Source organism: Vicia villosa, linkage group LG1 (assembly GCF_029867415.1).
Source record: "Vicia villosa cultivar HV-30 ecotype Madison, WI linkage group LG1, Vvil1.0, whole genome shotgun sequence".
Lineage (NCBI taxonomy): Eukaryota > Viridiplantae > Streptophyta > Magnoliopsida > Fabales > Fabaceae > Vicia > Vicia villosa.
Window position 1 is genome coordinate 94333886 of NC_081180.1, and position 12392 is coordinate 94346277.

Sequence of the window (12392 nt, forward strand, 5' to 3'; positions counted from 1 at the left end):
TTTAATTTCCGCAATTTATTTTCTACTTTTTTATTTTTTGCTGCTAAGTTTTCAAAAATATTTTTAATCTTTGATTTTATTTCCCAAAATTTTTCAAAATCACTTTTTTAGGAACCCTACAATTCATCCCACTCTTGTGTGTGAAGTATCAACTCCAACATATATATATATATATATATATATATATATATATATATATATATATATATATATATATATATATATATATATATATATATATATATATATATATATATATATATATATATATATATATATATATATATATATATATATATATATATATATATATATATGGGCTTAAACTCCCCATGCGACAAAGAAGAATCAACCTGCGATATGAGCATCACGAAGTAAGATATCAAACTCCTAAGTAAGGTGGCATTCATACATAATTGATCAAACAAAACATAAACAACCTTTTTTAGTAGCTCCTAAAACTTCCTAAAGAAGGAAAAATTGAATCCAGTTGGGCCTGAACTCTTGTTACCTTCCATCCTTTCCATCATAGCGTCCACATTTTCCTTCAAAAACTAATCAAGGAGAGCATCGAAATCACAAGAAAATAGATAAGCTAGTCTCATCTAGGATTTCCTATCCAAGGACCAATTCGAAAAAATGACCAGAAAAGAACCTAGTAATCTCAGTGAACACCTCCACCACCTTATCTACCTGGAGAAATTGCCACAACTTCTCCAAGATTGTACTTTTCTCAACCAACTCCTCCTAGCATAGGTGATTTATCTTTGCCCTTGGATCCTAAGTCTCAAAAGTCTCCACAAACTTAATAATTCTGAAATCTGCATTTTCCAACACCTCTTTATTCCAAGTCTTGAGAGAAATTTTTAGAGCTTTCAGGTTATCCCTTGGCACATGTGCCATCCAACCAGAGGTAGAGATGCATCTTTAGGACTTCAAAACAACACTATATTCACTTTAGTTTTTTCACATGCATTAGTGTTTGGGATGATGAACTCAATATTTTTTTTAAGGATGGATTAAATCATTTATTGCAATAGATGACTTGATTGACGTTAATCATGATGAATTAATCATACATGCAAATCTTTAACATATGGATAAAGAATAAATATCGGTCCAATAATATAAATACTTTTAAATATAAAAAGATTAACTTAATAAAATAAAGATAAAATCAACACATTGATAAGAAAAATTAAGTACAAATTTTGGAAACATCCACTCAATATGTAAACATATGAAGAACAACAAATAAGAAGAAGAAAAAGCATTAATCCATGAACACACCTGCATATGTGCAATTGCACTTGTTCACAACTGACTAATTATATCGAAGAATCGATATGGATATTTTACATATGGTATATTATACACACACAATATCAACAAATGATGCACAAATATATCATGGATCACCAATTAAAGCTGATGGATTCAAAGTGAAGATTATCAGCCAAACCAGAAGCACAAATTTTGGCAACTTCATGTCTCAATTTTCTTGGACCACATACCATGACTCCAACATCTTTGCATTCAAACTCAAACATAATTTCTGCAAAATTGAAAAAATTAATATGTCATTTTCAAGTTGATATAAATATAGAAAACTCAATTATATTTACCAAAATACCCTCCCACAACTTACTTTTGAGATCAGGTCTTGCACCAAAATGTACATTGGTAGCTTCCACTAAAGATTGATGAGGAATGCTTTCAAGTTCTCTTGTTGGTGTTGAAACTTCTACATTTATTTGCTTATTTTCTAAAGTGTTGTGTCTTTTCCACCAAAGAAAAGCAACACTAGAACATACACATATGCATGCACATATTAGAAACATGTACCACATAACCTTGAATGTCCAATTATACACTTCACTTGAGTTCTTTTCCATCGGATAAATATAGTAACGAGTTAAAATTCCTAAAAATAGGAGAAACATGATGAAAGATGATGTGATTACGGCACTAAGCCATAACAAGTTATTTGGGCCTAATACAAGTGAGATAGGAGAATCTGAGAGGTTTGGCTTAAACCATATTAATTGAATAGGTTTTTGAGTTTCGATTGAAGGTTCTTGTTTTTCTCTTGTGATGTAAGCTTCGATTTGTAAATGAAGGTTTGCGATTTGAGTTGTTGAACCAGAAGCTGGAAGCATAAGATCTAACATTGTTAGATCAACATAATTCTTGAAAATACAAACAAGTAGGAGTTTTGGAGCTTGGAATTGTTGTTGTTGGCTTTGAAATATGAGATCTCGGATTATAGATATGAAGGGAGTTATGCCACTTCCACCACTTACCATCACAATTTGTTCATGCCTGTTTTAGAGACACCATGATGATTACTATATATCAAGAAGAAGCATTTTGCTATGAGTATATATCAAGTTAATACTAACCTTAGAAATTGTTTAGTATGAGGTCCATAAGGTCCTTCGACTGAAACATTAAGATGATCCAAAGATGAAGAAGAAAGTTGTTGATAAAGCTTGTTTGACCAGCTACCCACATTTTTTATGGTAACACTCAGATTATTACTTTCCATATTACAGCTAGAAGTCACCGTAAAAGGGTGCCATTGCAGCTTGGAAACCGTTGGAACATTTATGAATACCAAGCTTGTGGGGTTATAGTATAAACCTGAAGTTAGAAATCAAACAAAAAAAATGAAAATTTTGTTTAAAAACTTGGTTTAGGTACTCATATTCAAATAGCTCACAATCAAAAACATATTGATATTCTTCCATATAAACAAACACATGTAAAATAAATGAATTTTTGATTATCACTTACTAGGGTTCTTGGAGAAATTGAGCTCAAGTGCATCACAAGGCAAAATGCGAGCTGACAATAACCGGGCATTTTGTCGAGATTGTAAGAATCTAAGATGTCTATCAATGAGGAATAGAAAAATCCCAGGAGCAATCATGCACATGTATTCAACTCCAACATGGATTGCATAGAATAAGATATATAGAATGTAGAGATGGTGAGTGTAGAAGAATACTTCATACATCTTACGCCTTATGCGTGAAATACTTGTTATCCACATTACTAGTGCTATTAAACTTGCAATCTCCCCGGCAACATTGGATACATAAGTTTTGCTCCACTCTAGCATCTATGCCATATAAAAAAAATACATTTATATGCATTCTAATGTATTTTCTGAATGCAAATTATTCTCAATGCATATGAAGCCACATATTATCAATTATCAATATAGGTTTTTAAATTATTTGGGTGGCGAGGGGTTATCTAATTAATTTTTCTAATAAAAAATAGTAGTTATAAGCCAAAAATTATGAAGAAAAAAACTAACTAGGTCACTCAGGTTCTCAACACCCGCATCCGCGACCGCAACTGCAATTTAAAACCATGGCTCCAGGTTAGACTCTCTAGGTCACCCAAGTTCTCTCATTGATCCTAACTTATCTTCTGGTTTGAGATGTCTGTGGAAATCAAATGTTCCTTTCATCCAAGTTTTTGCTTGAGGATTGGTGCTCATTACTCAACAGGCCTCAAACTAGAGATGAATTGGCAAAATATAGTATTCTTGGTGGTCCTTGTAACCTAGTTTGTCCCCTATGTTTAGGCATTGAAGAAACTCAAACTCATCTCTTTCTTTTGTGTCTCGTGACAGTTGAAGTGTGGCATCAAGCCTTTGTCTGAATTGGTCTTGGCAGGAGGTTGGACGCTAATAACATCCTAGATTAGCTGATGTGTGGATTATGATAGGACTCAAGGATTTCTTAATCCCTTAACTTGTATTCACTAATTTAAGACAGGTTTCTTGCTTTGGGTTGTTTTCCTTTGTATTAGGGTAAAGTACTCCTTGTACTCACATTAATACAAATTTTTGCTTATAAAAACATTATCAATATAGATTTATAAACTATTTGGCACTGGCTCGTCAAAATTTGTTCAAGCGGAGGGTGGTTACTAGGAAAATTGGTCCCTTTAGTGTGTTTTGTGCTAGACATGTGAAATCTACTAAAAATTTATCTTTTATTTGTGATTTTATGTTTACTGTCTCATATTGGTCCAGTAGATTTTTATTTTTTGTTTGGAGTAGGAAAATTTACGGCCCTAGTTTAGTGTTAATTTAACATCTATTTGTGTAGTTATGTAATAAACTCATCTATCTTAATACTGTCATTATTTGTCTTACATAATAAAGATTTTTTTTTTTTTTTTTGGCTTTATACCACCGGTTTAGTCCGGTTCGGGGGCGAGTTCTGGCATCAAGTGGTTCCATCCCCCTCCCGATCGCAGTTGCGGGGGATCGAACCGTGTCTCTCCCTACCAAGTCCAGCGCCAATCAGTACTGTGACAATGTAAATAGTTTTACACCATAAATGAATCATTACCGTTAAATATTTATTAAATGATTATTGATGCATTGACTATGTAAAGAATTTTACACTGACGTGTATAGTATTTAATATTTAAATTTTTTTAAGAATTATTATGAAATAATTTTTTTTATAAACAAAAAATATATTAATAGTGATAGACGTAACTATACGATAATTTTCCTTAAAAAAAAGTTATTGAGCTAGCCTAGGGTGATTTTGAATAATTTTAGGTTACAAGAAGTTTAGCTTTCATCTAGGACTAGGACTAGGATTGTTTAAGTCAGTAATATCAGTTATATGAAAATATATTTAATACAAAAGTTATGTTCTTAAATAGTGTATCATTTCTTCTTTTCATAAAAAGAGAAATAAAAGTTTTTTATCTGATAAATTGAAAGTTTGGAAACAAATAATTTCTCCAGACACAAATAAAAGGAAAACTACAAGTTATATTTAGGAGACCAAGCTATAAGAAAATTTCAAATAATTTTATCATATTTTATGTTATCATTTAACTAAGATTCATCACAAAATATTTTTTCATAAAAAAATAAATGAAAATAAATAGTAGTTTTTCAAAAGTAGTTGTATATTTTTTATTACAACTAAAAAACCCAATGATGTTTACTAACATTCTTAATGAGCTTATAATTTGCTTATTATTTTTTATTTTTTCTCATAACTATGAAACTAATACATTATAAAAAAATGTTTTAAGTTTAAAAAAATGGTATTTAGGTCCTTTAGGCCCTCTCTATAAAAAAAAGGTATGCAATTTTTTTTTTAAATGACAAATCATATTAGAATAACATTAAAAAAATACAAAAATTACTCTATTTCATTATAGGATATAAGTACAACAAAAAAACACTAAGAAAGAAGACAGACAATAACAAAAGGCACTCAAAACAATGGGCAGACAAGAATTAAGAGTAGTATCAAATCAAAAAAACTATTAGATCAAGATGAAAATCCAAAACCAATATGATAAAAGAAAACTAATTGACTTGTTATGGTTATGGGCTGGTTAGGTTACTCTACAACTTTTGTTTCTAATCCTTTCTGCTTTCTTTAAGAATTTGGACGGGAGAAGAGAGGGTATAACATTAGGGGGGAAAATGAATGGAATGAAAAGAATATAAAAATTTATGTGGAGAAGGTTTGGGAAGAATTATTTTTATTCAAAAACTAAAATTTTCTAATTTTGAAAATTAAAAATTTATATTTGAAAAAAAGTTTTAAGAGTTTTGCATGGTTTAGATAAATTGTTCAAATTCAATTTATGTTATTATAGTATTTAGAAAATTAAAAATATATTAATAATAAACATTCTTTTTTTCATTCTATATAAAATAATTTTTTTTTAAATATTAAAAAATTTCTTTGCTTTATCAAAAAAAATCTTTTTCAAAACATTACCATTCTCCTCCCTCCAATTTCCAAACTCCCAAAACAAAATCTTGATCTAATTTCTTATTTTGTGTAGGGTTAGGCTATTTATTGTTTCATATGTAGTAGTGTATTAAAAGGAGAATGAATATTTCTAATATATTGTTAATAGATTTCTTGAAAGGAAAAAAGCCAATAGATTTCTAGTCACATATATTATGGGGACCTCAAACGCATAACAAATTATCTTATCATAAACAAGTGGTAATTAAGAAGATTGGACATAAAAATACATACCTCAACCATTTGATTGGTGATGGCCCAATAGATGATAAAACCAACGGTATGAGCAGCAAAAAGAACCATCGATAAATGTCCAAGCCATATATGGTATTTGATGCTTGACTCAGATGTGAGTCCAACCAGACGCAGAATTGAAGAGCCTCTTGTGACTGGAAAGAACAAAAATGCCCAACATATGTTTCCTATGTAACCAAGTCTCAATGATACACTCCTAAACTTTGCTTCCCATCTAATACAAGATCAATCAATACACCAAATTTTATATTATGATTACAATTCAGATTATCAAAATTCCTTTTCTTGAAATCAGCACCCAAAAAAAAAGACATATTTAGTGTAAGAATAAAGAAAAAAAGAGAAGTTTAGATTACTTACACTTTCTCTCCTACTTTGTGCATATGGAGGTGACCAAAACTAATATATAAGTAATTGGCAAGGGACCATATCAGAAGTGCAACAAACATGAATGTAAAGAGAAGCTCCAGAGCTGAAACTATTCCAAATGGAGACATCACCAGGAATGGACGTCTCAGGAAACATAAACATCTTTTTAGAGCACCACCACTGAAACCAAAACACATATATGTTTATAAGTCTAAAAGAAATTTAAACAATAATTAAAGTAATATTTAGAGGCTATAGGTACCTTGTGGAGGGTAAGTTTTTTGTTATTTTTTCTTGATTAAGATGGAGATAAATACTACCAAGAGCTCCAATGAACATCATAGGGAATGTAAAAAGCAGGAGATTTACCCCTAAAACAATTTAACAATTAAAGTAATGATCAATCAATTAATATATATATATATATATATATATATATATATATATATATATATATATATATATATATATATATATATATATATATATATATATATATATATATATATATATATATGAAGTTATTAGAATAACCTAGCTAATTTACCTTGCTCTCTGAAGTATGTAGAATTGAGCTTGTTTTCTAGGGTGACAGTCCATGTGTTGCGGTAGATCTTTGTGGGCAACAAGATCCAAACTGTTAGAGATCCAAGAAACATCAAAAGTAAAATGAATCTAATTAGGAACATTGTGTGGCTCTTCATTATTATGCACTTTTTGTGTGTAGAGTAGTACAAGAGTCTCTATAATGTGTACTACATCTGAATCTTGTATATATATAGAAAAGTCAGAACCCTATGGTGAAGCTATAATAACATTATTATATTACTCTCTCCCTCGCACAATATCCCATATATTTTCGCATTTTATATTAAATATGTTTTTAGTCTCTATAAAATTATCAAATGATTTTTAGTTCCTATAAAATTATCAAAAATGTATTTTAGTTCTTATAAAAAAATTGACTTTTAGTTCCTACAAAATTACATTTGCACGCAGTTTTAGTCTTTCTATAGGGACTAAAATTGCGTACAGAAGTAATTTTATAAGGATTAAAACTCGACTTTTTTTATAGACTAAAAGCTAAAATTGAGATATTTATAGGAACAAAAAACATATTTAACCCTTTTATATATTTTTAATATGTTAAATATGTTTTTGGTCCCAATAAATATCTCAACTTTTATTTTTAGTCTTATTTAAAAATAATATATTTTTGTCCCTACAAAATTGTTATGTATGCAGTTTTAGTCCTTGTGATTTTTTAAAATTTTGAAAACTGTTTAATTATTTTTAAATTTTTATATTATTGAATGATTTTTTCATACATGTTTAGAATACAATAAAATATCTTTTTACCAAATTTTAAATTTTTTTAAAAAAAGAAGAATTAAAAATGAATTTTTTAAATTTCAAAAAATAATGTTAAAAGTAATGAAAACTTCGACTTATAAATCAAATTTTGAGTTTCTTTTTTTCAGAGAAACTTTTTATAACGTTTTAAATATGTCTTCAAAATAATCATTCAAAAATACACATTGATTTAACAGGAGAGACTAAAATTACATGCATAACAATTTTGTAGGGACTAAAATATATTATTTTTTAATTAGAGACTAAAAATGAAAGTTGAGATATTTATAGAAAAAAAAACATATTTAACTCTTTTTAATAAAACAAAAAATAACAAAATTTTATTTATTACATTACCATTACCATTACCAAATATGGAGTTGTCTCTTGACCCAAAAAAAAATAATAACAAAAGAATGAAGTTGTCTCTTCAAAATACAGAATTATTGTTTTAAGTAAAATATTAAATTTTATAATAATAAAATAGGAAGAAGAGAGGTAATATTTTGATAATTTCTACAATACATTTGTCAATTCAACAATGTATAGAAGTAAAAAGGTCATTAAATAAATAAGTAAATTTATTATTATTTCCAAATAATTATTTAATATCATCTAGAAAATTATAATAAGTTAATAAAAGTGTTAGCAATATCAGATAATAATTGATAGAATTTTTTCACCATGGATTTAACTTAATAAAAGTGTTAGCAAAATAAAAGTATATATTTTGATAGATTTGTTTCTACCAGATGTTAATTAAACTTATTATAAAAAAGAATATATTTTTTTAAAACATGAATATAACTGGATCAACACAACAAAAATAGAGGTCACACTTAAACTCTCACAAAAAGTGCCCAGAAATCAAAAGAAATAGAAACAGATAAAAGTCTAAAAATACAATAGAATACCAAAATAAAACAAAAATACTCAAAACCAACTCCTTGAGAGATAACACTCACTCTACGAAGTCTCATCCAATAGAAGACTCAGTTAGAGTTCAGATCGCTAGACTCACAATCAACTGACAAAATAACCGCAAGCAATAAAACCATTGAATACGTTTGAAACATGTCAGAATTCATGATCCGCTAAAGGTTTAGACACATGATGGAGTTCTGAAGCCAATCAGAAGAGGATAGTGAATTCAATGTTGATCGATTAAGAAAATAGTTGAATGACAAAAAAGACTATTCTTTTCCGCACTTCTTTTATGTTTGTTGACGAATCAAAAAATAACCTATCACTACGCACTAACCAAATAGACCACCGTAAGTCAAATCATAGCAAAATCTTATTTTAATTTAACCTTAACTCTTAAAAATAAGAAAAACTCAAAATGAATAATAGTTTCTTTAGGAAGAGGTGACTGCTCCCCCATCTACTTAAAAATTATAAGTAACAAATAAATATGAGGTACATTCAAGTCAATCTCCACACAACATACATGTGAGATCAACAATAACCTTCCACTTGAATAAGTTCTCTCTAAAAAGAAACCTCTCATAAAAATTGTCAAAAAAAAAAAAATACCACCTATTACAAATAAGTGAAAGAGTTAATTAGATTGTCTCTTCGTTTTATTTTGCATTAATAATTATTTTTATATTTGTATTCACATTATAAATATTTATCGAGTATGAGTATTTACTAAATATGTCATAATTTTTATTATAATAAATATCAAATAAATTTAAATTTGATTCTCATTATACATATATTAAGTATGGTTATTTATTTACTATCTTAGAAATATTCAAAAAAAAAACTAATTTAACATAAGATGTGTATAAATTTATATATTGAATTTTTTAACTAATTTTTTTCTAATTTCATTAATAAATAAATTAATATATTGTATATTTTATACAGTGTTGGATATTGTATTAGTTTTTTTTAATTCAAAGAACATTCCTCTAATTATCTTTAATTTGAAATTGTAAATACTTTTTTTTTCTTAAAAATATTCAAGTTGAATACACATAAAATAAATATATCTAATAAAAAAGACTAAAAATATAACGATAATTTTTTCTTTATGAAAATAATTAAAAATATAAGAATAATAAAATATGGCAAAAAATATATTGAAAATATTATCTACGAATTTATTTGCAAGTTTGAAACATTATTTTTCATAAACTATTATCATTTATATAAAAAAAATTATATTTTAAAGTTATATAATATTATAGATTTTTCATTAATGAAAATTTTACAATTCTTTCTTTTTTTTTTTTTTTTCAATTTCCAAAACTAAAAATTAGAATCTCTAAAATCTATTTTAATTTTTTTAATGAGATTAATTATTGAGATATTTTGTTACCTGGATCCTTGTAAGGATCGGTTTGTAGTTCATTGTTTTTGGTTAATAAAAGTAATTTTTATTTCAAAAAAAAATTGTAAAAATTATTTTACACCATCAATGCATTATAACAATTCAAATAAATTAAAATAAAAGTCAAATATTTTTAACAAATCAATGGTTGTGATTCACTGACAATGCAAAACTTTTTTACATCGTCAGTGTATTTCAATTAAATTCTTTTTATTATTTTAAAATTTTAATTACTAAAAAATTAATTTTGCAAAACAAAATCAAGCAAATTTTAATATTCTCTCCCGCTACTAACTATAAATATACATTAAGAAAAGTATTGTTCTAAATATAAGTCCTAAATTACAAGATTTTTTTCAAATATAATCTTAATTAATATATACATAAATATATTGTTAGTTTGTCCTAGAATAAAAAATCAATCTTAATTTTTATACACAAGATGTTTTGATAGAATTATTTCTTATAAGCTTCAAAAAAAAATTTTACACAAAACGTTTACACTGACAATAAAATTTTAACGTATGTAAAATTTACATTTGCAGTTAATAATTAACGAGCTGGTGGGAGAATATAAATTTGTTTTGTGTGCAGGTGGCTCTCCGACAAGAATTCATCGGAACATTTATAACAAACTTCGTGTGTTTGTTTCATAGGAAAATGCTAGATGTTCGCATTGCTGTTATTTTTACAATATAGTACAAAGTTAAGAGAGAGAAAACACTTTCCGAGGTACTAGTACAATTCTTATCAAAGGAAACGTACACAGTAGCACTACGTACAATTGCTTCTAAAAAAACCAAGAAATATATATATATATAAATATATATATATATATATATATATATATATATATATATATATATATATATATATATATATATATATATATATATATATATATATATATATATATAGAGAGAAAATGGGTGATGCACTGACAGTGTAAAATAGTTTTACACTGTCAACCAATCATAACCATGTATCCAATTAAAACTCTCTTTTATTTTAAATTTTTTTTAATGACATGGCAGATTTGTGGTTTTCTATTGGATGACAGTGTAAAACTATTTTACACTGTCAGTGCATATCCATTAAACTCATATATATATATATATATATATATATATATATATATATATATATATATATATATATATTGTTATGAATAATTGGATGACTATCTCCCAATAACTTTTTTTTTTGTGAAAAACGATACCAATAACAAAGTATAATAGGGAATTAGGGAAGAGAATAAGAACACAAGAATTGGTTATAACTGCTATTCTTTTACTTTCTCTTAAAACAATATTACAAGTTTACAAGAATAACAAATAACCTCTCTCACCCTAAATTAGGATTTGCAGCTTAGCAATGATGAGAGACTAGTATGCTATTTATAATAAAACCTAACATACTAACTAATGGGCTTTTTCAGCAAGGCCCATTACACAAGCCAACTTAATAAACAAGCTAACTTAACAAATTAGGGTTTAAACACTAAAACCTAATTTAACATGCTAACAACTCTAGCATCTTCGACATCTGCATGCTAGACCCATCTTCGACTACAACATGCACACTTCGACACCAACATGTGAACAATCCTTCGACTTCATGCTTAACTCTGTCGAACTGTCGAACCAAGAAGCTACCCTTCGACAATACTAGAGTTCGATCCAATATCTCACAAATCTCCACCTTGGACCTAACTCTACAACGTCAAGGAACAAACTAGCTTTCTTCATGCAGCTTTATCAACTGCATACAGTGGAAAAACTTGCAACTCGGCAATGTCTTGGTGATCATATCAGCAGCATTGTCTTCAGTCGAAACCTTCAACACTTGGACTTCTCCACGCTCGATTACTCCTCTGACGAAATGCAATCTCACATCAATGTGCTTAGTTCGCTCATGATAGGCTGAATTCTTTGACAGGTGTATTGCACTTTGACTATCACATTTAACAGTGATACCTCGACCTTGAAGTTTCAGCTCCTTCGCAAAACCTTCAAGCCACAATGCTTCTTTCACAGCTTCAGTGAGAGCAATATATTCCGCTTCAGTGGTTGATAGAGCAACAACCTTCTGAAGAGTTGCTTTCCAACTAATTGCTGTGCCAAACATAGTGAAAACATATCCAGAAATAGACTTTCTAGAATCCATACAACCTGCATAATCAGAGTCGACATATCCTTCTATTGCTGCTTTACTATCTTCACCCAAGGCTCCACCATAAATTAAGACTCTGTTTAGAGATC

At 28.0% G+C, this 12392-nt stretch overlaps 1 protein-coding gene across 1 annotated transcript; it reads right to left on the minus strand.

The window, feature by feature from the left end:
- Positions 1–1157: 1157 nt before the first annotated feature.
- LOC131643582 (ferric reduction oxidase 4-like) lies at positions 1158–7167 on the minus strand. The gene is made up of 8 exons (XM_058913841.1): positions 6985–7167; positions 6700–6808; positions 6429–6617; positions 6048–6282; positions 2797–3124; positions 2403–2643; positions 1649–2322; positions 1158–1555 (listed from the first exon to the last, which is right to left on the minus strand). The coding sequence occupies exons 1-8, from the start codon at positions 7139–7141 to the stop codon at positions 1416–1418; spliced, it is 2073 nt and encodes a 690-aa protein (XP_058769824.1). The 5' UTR covers positions 7142–7167; the 3' UTR covers positions 1158–1415.
- Positions 7168–12392: the final 5225 nt, after the last annotated feature.

Coding starts and splice junctions, on each gene's coding strand:
- LOC131643582 (XM_058913841.1), bottom strand. CDS start 7,141: ATGAAGAGCCACACAATGTTCCTAATTAGATTCATTTTACTTTTGATG. Junction 6,809..6,984: donor TACATACTTCAGAGAGCAAG/GTAAATTAGCTA, acceptor AAATTGTTTTAG/GGGTAAATCTCCTGCTTTTT. Junction 2,323..2,402: donor CATACTAAACAATTTCTAAG/GTTAGTATTAAC, acceptor TCTCTAAAACAG/GCATGAACAAATTGTGATGG.